Source organism: Theropithecus gelada, chromosome 5 (genome assembly GCF_003255815.1).
Source record: "Theropithecus gelada isolate Dixy chromosome 5, Tgel_1.0, whole genome shotgun sequence".
NCBI lineage: Eukaryota > Metazoa > Chordata > Mammalia > Primates > Cercopithecidae > Theropithecus > Theropithecus gelada.
This window is the reverse complement of record NC_037672.1, coordinates 148,641,659-148,660,066: the sequence shown is the minus strand read 5'-3', so window position 1 is coordinate 148,660,066 and position 18,408 is coordinate 148,641,659. Positions and strand designations below refer to the sequence as shown.

Genomic DNA, 18,408 nt, shown 5'->3' with positions numbered 1-18,408 from the left:
CTGAGATAAGCTTGGGGATTAGGACAGGCAGCACGGTTCATGGGGGATTGGGGGTGGTTGTAGAAGCATCAGCGTGTCTGCTCTCATCGTCCAAGCTGTAGACGGAGCTGAGATCCTGAATGAGCTCTGAGGGACTGGACAAATTGTGGAGCTTTGAAAGAGCCCCTTTCCCCTCCTCTGTCAATCCGCGGCCTCAGAGAATGGGAGGGAAGAGAGCAGCACGCAGAGCTGAAGGCCGCAGTGTCAGTTTCTTCTTCAGCGGAGATGCATTCACTGTCCGGAAACCAGTATTACCTGACAGCAGCAAATTAGTAGCCTGTGCTGCTGCTGCCATTGCGTGTCGAGTCTGAGGGTTTATTTATTTAGCTGATGTTGGGGTCTTTCAGGGTCGGTGTGACAGGTACTGATCTTTGTCATCATGTGACTCAAGTTTAGCCCTGGCATATGTGGAATTAGCGTGTGCAGTCTGCCAGACACCCTGTGGGTGTGAGGAAGCCTGTGACACAAACATGATGACCTACTGTGTGACAGGCATTGTAGGGACAGAAAGGTGATGGAGAGATCCCAAGTGTGATTACGTCAGTGGAGAGATTCTGTAGTCTAAATTTATGACCCAACTGATGAATTAAGGTCCTTAGATGAACTTCTCAAAGGTGACATTATTTTTGGTTATTTTGTGTTCCTCTTCCATCCCTCTCCCACCCCCAGGTCTTTTATGTCATTGCTGTGGTCTGAATGTTCGGATCCTCCCCCAAATTCCTAATCCCGACCCCTAAGGTGACGGTATGAGGAAAGGGAACCTTCGGTGGACGATTAGGTCATGAGGGAAGGGCCTTTATGAATGGGATTAGCTGCCTCATCAGAGGCAGCTTCTGAGAGCTCCCTCACTCCTTCCACCACGTGGGGACACAGCAAGAAGGTGCCACCAGTGAGAAAGTGGACCCTCACTAGACATGGACTCTTCTGGCGCCTTCATCTTGGACTTCACAGCCTCCAGAGCAGAAATAAAGTTCCCATGGTTTATAAGCCACGCCGTCTTTGGTACTGACCTGTTAGAGCAGCCCAGACAGACCAAGGCAATCATCGACTTGTATAGGGCTAGGGACCTTATCTTTTGCACGCTCAAGAAATCCAGTTCCACCTCAGTGCTTATCATGGGTTCTACACACAGTCTGCATTCTAAGATAATGGGCCATGGTATTTTCTAGGATTGCAGAACATCCAAGCAAGCCATGCTTTTAGAAAAACCGGCCTTCCTTTTACTTGTCAGTAAAGGTAGGAGGTTTATGAGTGTGTTTAGCAGTCTCTGCCCCCTTCCTTTTGCGGTTTAATCAGGGTGGTTCACAGATGTTCTGAATACCAGTTTAGTAACACCAGATATTCTCCAAACCTAAGTTTCACTTGGAATTGCCTTTTAGTCATACTTTGGGATCATTAGACACTTAAAGGACGATGGGCCACCTCAGTACATGAGCTGTTTTAAGTGGACAGCCCCAGTAGGGTTTCACTGCCCTTGAGTTAGAGTACAGTAAGTCACCTGGTTCACACGCACTCCATTGGTTTGGAGTCCGGGAAATCGGCATAGGGACTAAGCTGTAGTTTCCTTTGTATTTTCTAAGCACATCCAAAGAAACTAATTGTGCATAATGGGAACCCAGACTTAAATAGAAGGTGTTTTCAAGTGGCATGAAGCATTTCAGAAGCCCTCATTTACACAGTGTAACACTAATGTGCTATTGATGTCATTCCTACCTTTTAAAAACCATTCCCCAGATGATCTCAGACAGCATTTCATGAGCCTAGTTGCTGTGTATATAGGTTGAGTATCCCTAACCTGGAAATTCAAAATGCTTTAAAATCTAAAACTTTTTGAGCATTGATGATGATGCGCCAAGGAAATGCTCATTGGAGCATTTCAGATTTTAGACTTTCAGATTAGGGATGCTAAACTGGCAAGTATAATGCAGATATTCCCAAATCCAAAAATACCCAAAATTGGAAACGCTTCTGCTCCCGAGCATTTCAGATAAGGTATACTCAACCTGTATTTAGAAGCCAGAAACCCATACATTTTAAAACAAATCGTTTGTAATTCACTGTTGTCTTTCCCATAATTTAGGCACTCACCCCTATCATTAATTCACCTTAAAGTGAATTAATGACACTTTACTGTTTCACTATGCTTGGTTGCCCCTGACCTTTTATATCATAGGATATTGGCCAATAAGTCACATCCTAGAAATATAGGTATAGTGGATTCTAGGCCCTTCTGCGTCCAGAAAGCTGTGTGAGCCTGGAGAAGAGAGTATGTATCAGGTTCCCAAGGACAGATGAAGATGTGGCTGGTAGTCACTGTGTTCCCTTGCAGAAAATCTCTTACAATTTAAAGGAATTTATATTTGCACAGAAACACTCAGAAACGTGACTTTGTTAGCTGTTTTTTGTTTGTTTGTTTGTTTGTTTTAAATAATTTTTAGGCTGATCTTTCAGTTGAAAATATTTAATTACTGGAGTTTGTTTTCCCTTTCCTGTTGTGGTTCATGAATTTTGCAGCCACCTCCTTTTCTTGACTAATTACACTGAGCAGTTGTCTGTTGCTACAACTTCTGCCAAACAGCTGTTATTGTTGAGTGGTAAAAGAAAGAACGCTAGTTACAAAAATTTGTTACATCCTGAGATATAAAACAAATAAGTAAAATAAAAGGGAGCCCAGTTGGTCTGCTGCTTCCATCCCTAGGTGTGGGTCTGATATTTACACCTAAGAGAGCAAGTGTTCTGATTCTGAACAGCCGTTCATGGATGCCCTGACAGTGTGTGAGGTAAATGTGTTTTCTCTTTTGGGGGCCGCCAGTCCTGTCACACCCTCTGCACTCGCTGAGCTTCTTGACCTGCTGGACAGCAGAACGATTTCTTCAGCAGCAGCTAAACAGGTATGTCCACGCTCCCTACAGCTTCTGACTGCGCCACTGTCCCGAGAAATGTTTTCTGTGACACCCAAATGCCATCACTGAGTGACTTTCATCATGGAAGTATTAAATGCTTGTAGTGATGTGTTTAATGCTGAACAGTAGAAACATTTCATTTAGCAAGGATATGAAGCCAATATATGCAATGCAGGCAGTTTGCTTCTCGTCATCATTGCTAACCTGGGGAAATAGTCTTGCCCTGAACATCTCCCCCTGACATGTCTCCCCTAGTAGCCCTTTTACACCTGAGCACTTTCCCTCATGCCCAAGGCAGCCTCAGCTCAGCTCTCAGCCTGCCTGGGGCTCTTATCCTGCCCCCCACGGCCTCCCAGCTAGTCCCAAGGCCTGCCTTGTCCCTCCTGCATGGTTGCCCTCGGAAAGTCTGTCCTCAGCAAGGAGGGTGAAGTCAGACTGTGCACTTTGTAGATAAAATGTTACGGACATGCCCCGTGTGTGAAAACTCAGAAAAATAGCATCATCCTAAGCAGCCTTTTGTCTGTCTGTCCCTCTGCCTAAGTGCTGGGAGGGTGAAGGACTCGTGGAATTCAGAAAATTCTTACAAATACATACCCAAAGGGCCAGGCACGGTGGCTCACGTCTGTAATCCCAGCACTTTGGGAGGCTGAGGCAGGTGGATCACGAGGTCAGGAGTTCGAGACCAGCCTGGTCAACATGACGAAACCCCGTCTCTACTAAAAATACAAAAATTAGCTGGGTGTAGTGGCAGGTACCTGTAATCCCAGCTACTTGGGAGGCTGATACAGGAGAATCGCTTCAACTGGGGAGGTGGAGGTTGCAGTGAGCCAAGATCACACCACTGCACTCCAGCCTGGGTGACAGAGCGAGACTCCGTCTCAAAAAACCAAAGAAAACAAAACATAACCAGAAAGATAAAGAACACCGAGGCGGCTGCCTCATCTCAGCTTCAGAGATTGCAGCTGTCAATGCTTCAGCCAGGAGTTTAATGTTATTTTAATGGTGCCTTTTGCATGTAACGTTTATCTGCACCGACAGTAGTGGCAGGTTACAAAGGGAGGCTTGGGGAAGGTGGCTGCTTTGGGATAATTATGAGGTGCCATGGCGCACACACCGGGCTGGGTGCTGTGGAACTGGAGACAGGACTAATAAAGGCTCTGTTTACCCACCTCGAGTGAGGCTGTCAACTACAGGGACCTCACCACGTTTAGGAAAGGCTCTTGCTTGTCTGGATGTCAGGGGAATACAAACGTTTATGACAATGCACAGCAGCTGCAGGAAGATTAGATGGCCTGAGTGCAGAAAAAAAACCTCTCTATGTATATATCACTATATATATACACACATGATATATATATATATATATATATAGAACAACACATGAATTACTGCATGTGAAATGAAAGAAGGAAAAAACCTTCCCCTTTTCCTACCCATCCTGCCCCACAGCACAACAAAACAAAACACCTAGTGCGGTGAATAAGATAGTTCCAGTAAGAAGAAATGGAAAATGTTGGAAGACGCTGACAGCTGGGTTCAGATGTAGGGACGCGTTCAGATTTTGTCAGCTTCCAGCATGTTTAAAGGAGGTGGCTTCTGTGGGGCAGTCAAGTGAAAACACAGGTCTGGTGAGAAGGGCGTCTAGTGTGTGTTGCTCAAGGGGGTCCCCCTTAATGTATCATTGCCTTGGGGTTTGTTTGTTTTTCTACCTTTCGTTTTCTCTTTTTAGGAAATTACTGATTTTCTAGGGGAAAGTAATATATGTTGATTATAAAAAATATAAGTAATGCAGAAAAACCAAGATTCTGAGGTTCTACCACCTTGAAATAACTATCTTTAATATTAGACGAACATCATGAAGGAAGAAGGTAGGAGGAAGGAACGAAGGATAGCAATAAAGACTTTCAAAAACTGAAGTTATAGTGTACTTTTTAAAGTTTATTTCTTATTAATTATATAGTGTCCTGAACATTTTATCTGGATATTTTATGTATTTATTGATTTTGTAGCATTTATTTATTTTTATTTTATCTGGACGTTTTATGAAAAGTCCATCTGTGTTGCGGCATGCATCAGTCCTTCACCCCTTTTTAGGGCTAAATGGGGCCGCTCATCTGCTGAGCCCCTCCACCATTGTATGGACACACGCTCCATTTTGTCTGTCCGTTCGTCAGCTGATGGACGTCTGAGTTGTTTCCACATTTTGGCGATTAGGAATAATGCAGCCTTGAAGATTCATGTACAAGTTTTTGCACGTAGGCTGGGTGTATACCTATAGGAATGGAATTTCTGGGTCATATGCTAATGCTGTTTCATTCACATTATGAGGACGTGCCAGACTATATTCTAAAATGGCCGCACCGTCTTGCAGCCTCTCCTGCAGTGTGCGAGGGTTCCAGTTGCTTCATGTCCTCACCAGCACTTGTTGTTGTCCATCTTTTTGATTCTCTAGCCATCCTAGTGGGTGTGAAGTCATATCTCACTGTGGATTTGATTTGCATCCCCATAATCTGTTGAGAATATTTTTGTATCTTATTTTTATAGTGTACTTTTTTAAAAAAAGAAAAAATATGTTGCAGTTATTGTTTTTCCAAATTTAAAAGAAGAGTCCAAGCATGGCTTGGGTTTTAGAAAGCTGTGAGCGAGAACAGAGACTCTCTGATCCTACTGGTTATTGGTGTTCCTCTGGCAGAACTGGAAGAGGCTCCTTTAAGTGATTAGATGACCAGGGGATGAGGAAGAAAGGTGACTGAGTGACTGACTCCTAGGGATGACAGACACACAGAAAGAAGAATCCTGTCCTGATTCTTCTGAGAGCAGAATTCTGAATTCCAAAGAACTTCCCACTTTGTGCTCTAATTGGTTATGAATCTGCCTTTCTCTGCCTGTCTCTTACCCTCTTCCTTGTGCATTATCTTCATTCCGTCTGCCTTTCACGGCACCCTCCTCCCGTGTCCTGCCAATGCTCCCGAGATTTACAAACCTCATCCCTTCAGCACCCCAGAGCCAGGGGAGTTAAGAGGTTGCTGCCACGAAGCAGCCCTGTTCTTCAGAATCAGAAATAGAAGCTGGGAAATTATATATAATCACAAGCAGTTATCTCCTGGTAACTGTAGACAAAAGCATCCCGTGTGCCCCTCACAAGACCCAGGCTGCGTATTGAAGTGGCAGGTGGCACCCTGTCTCCTCCCCTCACTAAAGACGGGGTCAGCTTGGACACATCAGACTCCCAAACTGTCAGAGTCACAGCTAACCTGAAAACAGCCTCCCAGGATTCCCAAGCCTCTTGTGACTCGCCCTGGATGTTGTCCAGAAGGCTGGTCAGTCATGGTTCAAGGGAAATTGTATGGGGTGTAGGTGCATCTCCTTCGTGCACATCTGAAACAGATGCAGATGATCCAGCATGCCCTGAGGATCGTCCAGTTAACGTTTCTGGCAAGACCCAGCTGAATTGGGTGCCACAGAAATGGAAATCGCGTTTATCACACAAGCGTTCCATAGTAACCAATCTCTCGTCTACTTTGGGGTCTGCTTTAAAGAGAAATCGCCAAAAACCTTTCAATGTACAAAACGTTATATATCATGCACCAAAGCTGCATTACAGACGACTAGATGTCTTTTCCTCTCTTTTAGTGCTTTAGTTATCTGCACAGTTTACTGGGCCCCACTTTCTTAGGGGCTTGGGTTGATGTTTGTGCCTTTCTAGAAAAGTAACCTTTCATAATACTTGCCTTTGACCAAAAAGGGGACTCCTTTCTCTGGAACTGTCACAGCTCCCTCCCTGCCATGTCCCTTGAACGCGTCTTTCCTCCGTATCCTGACCTTGGAAACCCAGGACAGGCAGGGAGAGGCTAGAGGCTTGTGTGCTTGCCTTTTCAGGATACTTCAAAAATAGCTTTAGCTAGAAACAGTTGGGTGGCAGTTAAGAGGGTGTGTAAAGTCAGTCCTCAGGGAACCAAAGGCTGAGTCTCTGCCCCATGTGTCAGAGCTGGCTCCAGCGTCTGTGTGTGATGGGGAGTTCCCAGCTTGCGTTACCCAGTACTCCTGGTTGGCCATTTATTAACACAGAGGACCAGCACTGTGCTAGAAATTCCTTGTTACGTCTATCTGTCTTGGGTAGGCAGCAGCAGGGCCTGGGAGCTGCGCTCCTGGCTAGAAACAGTTGCACTTGGATATCACTTCTCAGGGTGTGATTAAACACTGACAAAAGCTGAGGATTTATGCTGCAGCACAGGGCTCGGCAGCCACAGAGGCCACTCTGAGTGTCAAGAGGGCCAGGAGCAGGAGAGTCTGGCCTGGAGACAGGGTCCCACCACTATCGCCCAGAGGCTCCCACCCTCCTGGACTCCAGCCAGGAGTGCACAATCCTTGTCTTAAATAGGATTGAGCAGAGGATGGGACAACCAGCGTCTGTTGTATAAGCCCAAGGGGCTGGGGACTGGGAGCCTCGACTGGCCACTGCACTAATTTGTGGAGTTAACTAACATTATGTGTTCTAACTCTGGGAGGAAAGAACATTTCAGCCACCGGGCTCCCATGGTTCCAAGAGGCTGCTGAATGATGTTTCTCTAGCGTCACTGCTTGGTACCCCCACCCCGCCTGGCCCTCCTTCTCGGGGAGCAGCCAGCCTCTGTGTTTGAAGGCATCTGTCCTAGCGGTGCACTGCTTCTCCTTCTGGATGGTGTGATTGGAAGTGATCCCCAAGCACCCCGCCACTCTTGTGCTTATTTTGGCCCAGGCAAATCCAGCCATCTTTGGGTCCCGTCAGGCAGAGGCTGGCTCGCTGGCCGGCATGCTCAGGGTCTGCTGTGTGCTTCAGCAGCTACCACAGGCGCAGAGAAATCGCCTGCGCTGTGTCTGCAGAGGCAGACCCAGGAGTCGCCCCGCCCACTTCCAGGCATAGGCTGCTCGTCAGTCCGCCTGGTTTTCCTGGAGGGAACTGCTGCATAGACTTTTCATGAGCAAGTCCTTACAGGTGGTTTCTGTTTTGAGCCAGATTTTCAGCTAGGAGCTTTTTTGGGAGTCTGTGCAGATGAACAAAATCAACACTGGTCAAAGTCTAGATATCTATGAGAAGGGGATAATTAATTAAATTATGATAAATACATCTGATGGATACTAGATCTTTTTATTAAGAAAGTACTTCTGTGATAAATGCAAAAAAGCAGGACACAAACTGAATATATGTTATGATCACAAGTATGTTACAAAACAGAAAGAAAAAGATGGGAAGGAAAAACACCAAAATACTAACATTGGTTTTCTTGAAGAAAGGGGAATTCCAGTGATCTCTTTTGATCTCTCCTGTATTTCCTTATATTTTCTGCAGTGGATATGTATTAACTTTTATCATTAGAAAACGTGTTTTAAAATTTAAGTCCTAGTTCAAAAACTAAACGTGTCAGAGAAAGGGGGCAGACAGACTCCTCAGACTTACAGGGCAGCTCCATGGAATGCCATCCAGGTCCCCAGTGCTTCTGCTGCCAACACTCCACTGATATGCATGTTGAGACTGAGGAAGTTTCTTCCTGCTTCTGTGCCCCCTTCTCCCGATGGTTTCCTCATTGTCAGGCCATGTACGTATCTGCTGAATTGAGTTGGAGGCACGTGCGTTCTGTATTTTTCTTTTTTTGAGACAGAGTCTCACTCTGTCGCCCAGGCTGGAGTGCAGTGGCCGGATCTCAGCTCACTGCAAGCTCCGCCTTCCGGGTTCACGCCATTCTCCGGCCTCAGCCTCCCGAGTAGCTGGGACTACAGGTGCCCGGCACCTCGCCCAGCTAGTTTTTTTTTTGTATTTTTTAGTAGAGACGGGGTTTCACCGTGTTAGCCAGGATGGTCTCGATCTCCTGACCTCGTGATCCGCCCGTCTCGGCCTCCCAAAGTGCTGGGATTACAGGCTTGAGCCACCGCGCCCGGCCTCGTTCTGTATTTTTCTAAGAGTAGAGCCAGGCTTTTCCTGAGCAGTCGGGCAGCGGCAGAGGGGTGCCCTGTGGGGAGCTTACCCAGGACCTGCCAAGCACACCTCCTTGGCCACCGTCACGGCGCACGTTCCGAGGCACCAGGCTGGAGGCGCAGTGCCTGTCCCAGCGGTGATAAGTATTTGTGGTTTGTTTTGATTCAGATTGGGGAAGACTTTGAGCCCTGCTGAGACTCAGCATCTCTCTTTTATTTGCTTTGCTGTTCGTGCCAATTATGGAAGAGCTGTTTTTCCAGGAGGAATGGCTCCTGGTTGGCCCAATCTCAGCCACCAAGGTAACAGGGAATGTTCAGTGTTCAGTCATGACTGTGGGCTGGATGGAGGTGGCACCGGCAGGAGACCAACAGAGGAGGCCCTCCTCCCTGCCCTCAGTTCTGGCTTTCGCTAGAAGACAAGAGGAATGAGGAAAACAGCTACCCTAGGAAATGCCTTCCTTGAAAATGGTTTCCTTTTTCTCGGGTTTGATGAGTGTGGGGATTTGTTGTTGTCATTTTTTAAGTAGAAAAATATACCGACCATTAGCGTTCATTATCCTCGTCTGATTTGGGTCCGGCTCTACCTGTAGGAGATGAATGTGGTAGGCCAGGAGGCCCCTGTGGATTCTAATTTATGTTTTCAGTTGTTTGCCATTTTGTATCTTCATTATGGGGCTACTTTCCTGCCCCTCTAAAGTCATCTTTCCCAGCAGGCTGTTTCTGGACTTTATTTAGTACCGTGGTTACCTCCTGCAGGCTGTGTGGCCCCATCCTTCACCAAAATGTCACCTCAATTAATTCAGTGGCCATGAGACAGATCCATCACTGGCCCTCCGATTCCCGTCAGCAGGCACCCATGAGTGATGGGCATCTCCACGCCTCCCGCGGCCCCCTCCCGTGTAGAGTCAGCCGGGCAGGACTCACCATCCGTCTGGGCACGGGGGCACCTGGCTGGCCCGAGTCCTCTCATACCCTGTGCTGAGGAAGACGTCAGCCTCAGGAGGAGACCCCAGGCGCGTTCATTCCACCTAGCTGGCCTTGTTCCCCAGCCCTGCTCTCAGGGATGCCTCAGGAGAGCCAAGGCCCTGGCAGGGCAGCCAGGCGCCCTTTCCCTTCGGGCCAGGCCTAGGCAGCGGGGTCTTAATTGAATCTGCTCATTCCCACCCTAGTTCCACACAGCACGGCAGTGCAAATGGAGCTGGCAGAAGAGCTGACTTCTCATTTCTCTTTCCTCTCCCTTCTCTGGCCCGTAGGTGTTTGAGGAACTGTGGAAGAGGGAAGGCAAGACTCCAGGGCAGATTGTTTCAGAAAAGCAGCTTGAACTGATGGAGGACCGGGGGGCACTGGAGCAGCTCTGCCACTCCATGATGGAGGCCCATCCTCAAGTGGTGACTATCTCGGGCGGGGGAGAGGGTCAGAGCCACCTGCAGAGCCAGCCCCAGGACACGCCCAAGAGCCTCGCCATCACTCTCTGTGGCAGCCCAGAGGCTCTTCCTAAGAATGACTGGCCCAGTTTCATCTACAATTCCCTCATTGTCATCTTTTTAGTTAAGGTCAGAAGAGATGAAATAGGTAGATATTGGAAAAACACAACTTCTTTTCCTGTAAGGAGGATACCACCCCTGGAGTTTACTCTCCATGGAGGTGTAATTTAAAAGGGTGTCAGCAAGCTCACGAAATCCAAGCTGTGACCTCCCAGGTGTGTCACCCTCTCCCAGGGTTGGCATTTCGAATCTGGTGTGGTTAGCGCTACTTCCTAAGGACCTCCCAGTAAGGAACCAGCAGGTGTGCCTGCAGATCAAGGAGAGTACAGGAACTTCGGCTTCATGCTTCTAAGAAGTGGGAAGAAAGGCAGAAGGGAAAAGTATTTATAAATTGTGGAGAAAATCCCTGACAGGAGCATGGCTGAAAACCAGGTCATTTTGTGTTCTTAGCACAGCACAAGACAGAAAAGCTAAAACAAGTGGCATCCCTTCCTCCCCAAATCTTATCGTATTGTCTAGAGATACTTTTCAGTGGGGAAAAAAATTGTGAGCCACTTTCTCAGAATAATACCCACCCACCCATCAGCTTCCCGGGGACACTTACAGCTCTGTAGAGAGCCCTCGATAAGGAAAGTGAGCCTGCACCGGGCCTCAGCAGTCTCGTCTTCTTGCCTCATCTGTGGTGACTGATAAAGACGTGCTAGTAGTTTCAGGCTTGTTCTGTGGCACTTGAGTGCAGATCCTCATGTCATTGCCCTTGGAGATGCTGCAGAGCAGGAGGTCGTGCGGTGACCCTAACAGTCAGTGGCTATTTGATAAGAATTCAGTGCCTCCTGGCTTCCTCACTCCCCCCACCCACACAGCACACTCCCCCGACCCAGTGCTCCGGAAGACTTAGCCAGTGTGTAGATCTGCTTTCTGATAAAGGGATCTTCGTGGTGGGGAGCACAGGGAGAAGGAAAGCCGCACATTTCAGCTGAACGTCACTGAGAATCAGACAGGTCTCCTCACTGATTAGACGCAGTGATTCATCTCAGAGAGATTATCCCTCCCCAGACTCAGTATCCTCCGGTCATTGTGGCATCCCAGAGGAGAGGGCCCTGCCTCCCACGTGCCAGCTTCTCTGGCTTTCAGCAATCACTTCTTGCTCATTTTAATCAGAAAGCAGAGTAGCAAAAATCTCCTTTGACAGGAGCCTAGAAACCTACTCAGAAGTTAGGCCCCTCCCCTTTTTCTGTTCTTCATTTTATATCTAATACTAGTGGAAATAAGCAGAATTTAATTTTCAGTAAACGTAAGCCTTAGTTTGGGATTTGGGGGCATGAGTCTCTTCATTTTCTCCTCTTAAGTAATTTCTGTCTTTCTAGGTAATGGATTTGAAGAAGGGAAACCCCAGAGCTATAAATAAACTGATTGGGTTGGTCCGGAAAGCGACCCAAAGCCGAGCAGATCCAGCCATGATAAAGGAGATCCTGGAGAAGAAGCTGTCTTCGTGAGATGTTTGGGGTCCCCATGCCCAAGGGAGAACAGTGCAGCCTGACTGGGAGCAGGATCCTGTGAAAGCTGACGCCCATGTGCCCTGTCAGTCCCTGTCCCGAGCCACAGCTGTGGCGTTATATATCACCAGTGTTCTCACCCTCTGGGCCCTGTGCCTGGAGGTGCCTCCACAGCCAACCGGCAGCCACCCCCGCCTGCTTCATCCACATCAGGAGGGTCCGGTGATGGCTGTAGCAGTGGTTAAGGAGTAACACCTTCTTGTATTAAGGAATTTTAAACTAAATAAAATGTTATGTTAGAGATACTGTTACCCATTCTAAGAAAACTTTTCATTCTGCAGTTCCTTCAACAAATATTTTTGAGCAACTCCTAAGGGCCAGCCATTGTCGTAGGTGGTGGGCATTAGCAGTGGTCAAGAGAGACTGTAATTTGGATATACTGTTTTCAGACCTAAACACAAGTTAACAAAGATGAAAACACAACCAAATAAACTGGCACGGTATAAACACACATTTGTTTAAGGATGTCTCAAGAGGGTGGGAAAGGAGGATATTATTAGAATTAATCAACCTATTGACTGAATAGAAGTGATACTGCCTGTTCAACTCCCTACCCATCCCAGAAGGCGCAGGTCTGAGAATAAATGAATTTTAAAAAGTAAATTTTCAAATAAATTTAATCAATAAAATATATACTGAAATATCACATAAAAATTAACTTACACTTCAAAGATTGTGCAGTTGACAACTCCCCCCAACTCCCCCAACCCTCAGGCCAAACAAGATAAAAAGAAACAAGAAAAAAGTTGTAACATGAAATTGACTTGTTTTGCTTGGAAATAAGATTATAAATTAGTAAATCACAATCTTGACCTTTCACGATAATGGTGGTGCGCTGCAGGCATGACAAAGAAGGTGGGACTGTCTGCACCCCTGTGCTTGTGACACTAATACTGTTCTCTCCACTGCACCGGAGCACACCTTCATTCGGTATATGCCTTTGTTACCTCTGACTCACGTCGCTTAAAGACCAGTTTTGCAGGCCGGGCGCGGTGGCTCAAGCCTGTAATCCCAGCACTTTGGGAGGCCGAGACGGGCAGATCATGAGTTCAGGAGATCGAGACCATCCTGGCTAACACGGTGAAACCCCGTCTCTACTAAAATACAAAAAAAAAAAATTAGCCAGGCGAGGTGGCGGGCGCCTGTAGTCCCAGCTACTCGGGAGGCTGAGGCAGGAGAATGGCGTGAACCTGGGAGGTGGGGCTTGCAGTGAGCTGAGATCCGGCCACTGCACTCCAGCCTGGGCAACAGAGCCAGACTCCGTCTCAAAAAAAAAAAAAAAAAAAAAACCAGTTTTGCAAATGTTGTTTTTTAAAAGCGTACTTGTCAAAACTGTGATGTAAGAGAAGAAAATCCTTGGAGGCCTTGATTTGAAGCTGTGAACCTGTAGCCTACCAAGGACAGTACAAATATTCCCGTTGTGAACGCTGCTCCAGAAGCAGCTGAGGAACTAGAAAAAAGTGGACACCCCTCCATCACCAATTCAGCGACTCATGCTTCCTGGCTTGTACAGTTGCTCAGGACTTCCCTGAGAGTGATGAGAACGGGGCCCCTCTTCCCCAGCTCAAAAGGTAGGCAGAGAAAGGTAACCAGTTGTGTGGTTCATTTTGGACAGGCATGAGGAGGTGACTTTTTTTAAAAAAAAAATCTTTTAAAAGAATTAGTGACAGAATTTTAAGAGACTATGTGACCTTACCCTGGAAGCCAGGTGCCCCGCATCCTGTTGCGGTCCAGAAAACTACTGGGTCTAAAGTAACATGATTTTCACTACACCTCTCTACAAGAGAGTAAGGCTGAATCAGTTCTCTCCTCGCTCTGCAAGTCTCTGAATTACAAATGGGCAAAGGTGGTCTGAGACTAGGGTCTGACAGGATCTTTATTTTGTAAGAAAGGATAAGGTTCAGTTTTGTTTTATAAATTCCATTTTCACCAAAAGTTCCGGCTTCTTGGTGACTAAACCTTACAGAAAGTATCAAAGATCTTTCCAGACCATTTAAAATTAAGGGCTTACTTAAAAGAGGGTGCAGCCAGATACAGACACTTCAGCAAAACTATTATGTCAAGTGAAAACCGCAAAGAGGAAGATGCCGTTGTTAAAGCCCTTGATTTGCTCAGGCTGATTCTCATTCAGCTCTGACAATTGCCTGTTGTCTTGAATGCCAGCTTCTGAAATCCTGAAAGCCAAACCTTGTAAGTTGATATCACTGCAACTAGGAAAAAACCAAAGCATGGCTCTGACTGAAACCCGATGAGATATTCTGAAGATATGTTTACATTAACACCCCAAGAAATTCGCTAAGATGGCTCTGCGTGTAAAGGGGCCTCTGAAATATGATTTTATATTCTTGCATGAGTGTGCATTTAGTCTGGTCTCCTGGTTCACTCTTCAGGGAGAAATCTCATTAAAATGTATGAATTGGCGCCACAGGTGATGCCATTGCCATCTGGCTCAGGAATCCACACACCTGTAGGCTGGGTGTGTAATGCTGAGGCTCTGACTAGAAGTTGGAGTGTGCTGGAAAACTGGCTCTGCCCCAGGCTGGCTTGAACCAGCTCTGCCTGGTCAGGCCCAAACCCTGTGTTCTGTTGCCTGGGGAGGAGGTTGGAGGGTTCTGGTGGGAAGGCAGGAATGTGTCAGCCCTAGCACTCTGCATGCTATCTAACAGAGGCAGTATTCAGTAAAAGCTCGCTTACTGTATGAAGCAAATTAATGGACAAGCTTTTGTGGGGCCCTTTTGAAGAGACTGGTGATACCAACTACTAGGCTTCTACATTCTGGGTCTAGAAAAGAGTTGTTTAATCTCTGTCCAGGGTTACACATCAAAGTGAACTTCTGTTCCTGTCTTTCAAGATGTAGGCCCAGGCCTAGGAAAAAGAACCTAGATCATTATTGCACCAAGATAAGGATATTTTAGCTGAGCTCCCCCACCCCACTAACATTTTAGTAATTATTGCTAAAATAATTACTAAGAAGGCCTCGAAGTTTCGGAAAGTACACGCCCTCCTTCAGCTTTGAGTTGGATAGTTCAGGACAGCTTATGGCCATGCCCCGCTATTTCATATTGTGTCTTTCATTTCCATTGAATTTAGTTGCATAGTTTCTACATAGTAACTATTGGGGAAAAGCCACCACATCTATCTGAAAGGCTGTGTTCTTTACCCATTACCAAAAGCAGCGTGGAAGTGGCTGCCGTGCCTCTTCAGCAGGTTTTAGACAAACATATTCATGGATTATTTGCAAACAGAGCTGACCCCTGCCTGTGAGGTGGGAAGCATCTGATTGAAACCCTTAGTCAAATAGCTTAGCAAGAGTTGTGTAAGTAAGATTGTCAACACCAAATTCCCTCTTTCAAAATATCCACAGGGCAAAAAGGGGCCTTGTTACAGGTGGGCCCTTGATAGACTTGTCCCAATAAAAAGTCAGCTGACACACTAAGCAGCACAGACTTCGGCAGCCTCCGCTCCACGAAATTTAATCTGGCCTAAGAGCCTCCATCATCTTTGTTGTGTTCTGAAATGATACAGTAAATCTAAACTCCCCGAAAGATGCCTGAGTGCATGTTGAAGTCATGCTGACAGGTCCTACTGGCCGTCTTGTTACTTGTGTAGGTAATAGTGAACTAGGTTACTTAAACCTTTTAAGACAGGAACAAAATTCACAGTGACCCTACAAGCTAGGAAAGGTCAGTCCTAGCTAAAATCTTGATCGATTTTAGGATTCTAGGTGCAAGAGGTCAAAGAACTGAAGGCTTCCACCCATCCTGTCCTGCTCCTTTTCCCTAAAGAACCTCTGAAAATCTTTCACTAAAGTCCTGTTTATCCAGTTAATGAGCTGCCAGGATAATCTGTAGTCCCAAAACAAGTAATGGCCTAGTAAGTGCCTGAACATAGAGAGGATTTACTGAGGCAAAATTATCCTAAAAACCATTCTCAGTCTTCTGAGAGCCCTTTCTAAAGCATTAGGTTTACGATGGTCATTCAAAAAGAAGGGGAGGGGAAAGAGTCAACTTCATTCTCTTACAATGTTTCCTCAACCATGTGATTTAAGGGTGGAACATGAACTGGTTTGACAGTGTTCTGTTTTAAGCAGTGACTTGATGGAGAATTAGTGTTGGGTGATTTATAGACTGATGGCTGAAGCAACAAGGGGCCTAGAATATCTTCTTAATGACCTAAAGCTGATGTGGCATCAGCTACAAGAGACTGCTGTTTCCAGGAAGAGCTCACACTGCAAAACAGGCTGCCGTTTGCAGCAAACCACACATGACACCAGCCTGAGCCAGTGACTTGAAGTAGCACATGCAATAATAGCTGACCTGCAGTAAAGTGTTTCATAAAAATGGCAAGCATGACAGACAGCCATTTCAGTAAATACAGGGCTGGTAATTAGCAATTACATTGAACTGCCCTTAAATGAGAACTGGGGCATATGTAGATACTGAACACCACACCGGGACCATTTAAAATGAAGGGCTTACTTAAAAGGGGGTGCAGCCAAATAAAGATAGTTCACCAGAACTATGATGTCAAGTGACCGTCTTAAGGGCTGATTATTCCCAGAGGACGATGCCATTGTTAAAGCCCTGGATTTGTCCAGGCTGCTGTGGCTGTGCTTCCCTCCTGAAGACAACCTAGACACGCTGATCCAGATTCAGAAGAGCAGCCCATCCACAACCCTAAACCTCCACCAGACCTGGGAATCGGTCCACATGACGGCCATCCGCAACCCTAAACCTCCAACAGACCTGGGAATCAGTCCACATGACGGGACAGCCAAGCTGATTCAGAGACACTGGAAACAACTTTCAACCCGGAGTACCCACTGGCTGCCCAAATTAAACAGGCAACCTCAATATTCGTGGAGCCTGTTCTAGATTCTGTTCATAAGAGGATGCTTTCCTGACAAGACCCTGGCTCCATGATGTTTTATCCTGGACAGAAACCAACTATATCTGACCTAAATAAAAGCTACCTGCTAAGGAAAGGGTACTCCTGATGACCTAGAAAAATACTGAATGCATCCTAACACCTGACAGACATCCACTCCAACCCAAGCACATCAAAGTATTTTCCAAAATAATACTCAACAAAATGGGGACGACTTCACAATTCCTCCAAGTACCAGGGAAAGGAGGTATTTATTGGTAAAGAAAAATCACATCTCTAACTGGCTATTCCAGCACTCCCATTTCATGGTTGGGAAATTGTATTTTACCAGCCATGAAATTATGTTTTAGGGTGAATCTAACCTGGAATTTCTTTGTGTAAAATTTTAAAAACATTTACTTGGCCATTTCCAAAAAATCAATTTTAAATATCCCAGTGCTCTCATACATTTTGAACCACAGAAGTCACTCAGTCTGGAACTTTAAGTCAGGCCCTGAATTATGAATTGAGGTTAATGTTGTGATACTCTAGGAACCCTTGGCTATCTCACCTTTCCCGCCCAGGCCAGACGCAGTGACCCCAGCTCAGGGGCTGCGTCAGGGGGCAGTACCCACGGTTTCTCTTCCCCTACGTTCTTCCAGGAAGGGGCACAGCGACTGGTGTGGGAGCCTGTCACACAGAGAAGTGTCCGCACTCTCGGACCATATTTTTAAGCATGCCAAACATATTTAAGATTTTCCCCCCAACTCATTGCCAAAAAAGATATTTCTAAGGGCTTGCTGATTTACTTTAGGACCGGAATATTCTACCTCATTGCCAATGATTTTTTTTCCCGACAAGGAGTTCCCACTCTCACCCACCCACTCCCTGGTTTCTTCATATCCACCTAGATCAATGTTCACCTCCCTGAACCATGCAGGATTGGCTCTTCTCCTGTGGGTAGACTCAGTTCTCTGCTGTTTTTCTTTTGGCATGTCTAGTCACTCCCTAAAAAACCCACTTCTAGTTATTTCACTCAACCACATGGGTTTTCCCATTCTCTCTATGTCCAGCTCCATTTTCTGACTTCATTTTGCAAAACTATGGACACAAACCTCTGAGGACTGTGATGGATTCAGAAACATGAGCCGGTTTCCAAATCCAAATAGGAAGTTAGCGTTATTGTGTGAGTTTGCTGCCAGCACCCCAGCATGGGAAGTTAAATTCTCCTGCCTGTCACTGCACACACCAGTCATCTCTGTCGTCATTTAAAGTAAGTCTACTTCAGGCTGGGCCCTGTGGCTCACACCTGTAATCCCAGCACTTCGGGAGGCCAAGGCGGGATGATCGCTTGAGCCCAGGACTTTAAGACCAGCCTGGGCAACATGGTGAAACCCCATCTCTACAAACTATACCAAAAAGTTAGCTGGGTGTGGTGGCACGTTCCTTTATTCCCAGCTACTCAGGAGGCTGAGGTGGGAGGATCACTTGAGCCCAGGAGGTGGAGGATACAGTGAGCTGTGATCACACCACTCCACTTTAGCCCAGGCAGCGCAAGACCCTGTCTCAAAAAAACAAAATAATTAAGTTTATTTCAGTACCTATTGA

General features: G+C 46.4%; 1 protein-coding gene across 3 annotated transcripts in view; it reads left to right on the top strand.

Annotated features, from left to right (window-relative positions):
* Positions 1 to 12,525, top strand: part of GATB (glutamyl-tRNA amidotransferase subunit B) — an 86,599-nt gene extending 74,074 nt beyond the window's left edge. The window contains exons 11-13 of one of the 3 annotated variants that reach the window (XM_025386173.1): positions 2,852 to 2,930; positions 10,148 to 10,282; positions 11,746 to 12,191. In XM_025386173.1, coding sequence (XP_025241958.1) covers positions 2,852 to 2,930; positions 10,148 to 10,282; positions 11,746 to 11,874 — 343 coding nt within the window. In that variant the 3' untranslated portion in view covers positions 11,875 to 12,191. Of the gene's footprint in view, positions 1 to 2,851; positions 2,931 to 10,147; positions 10,681 to 11,745 lie in introns of those variants that run through there. The other 2 variants (XM_025386174.1, XM_025386172.1) reach the window with 2 other exon arrangements.
* The last annotated feature ends 5,883 nt before the right edge of the window (positions 12,526 to 18,408 follow it).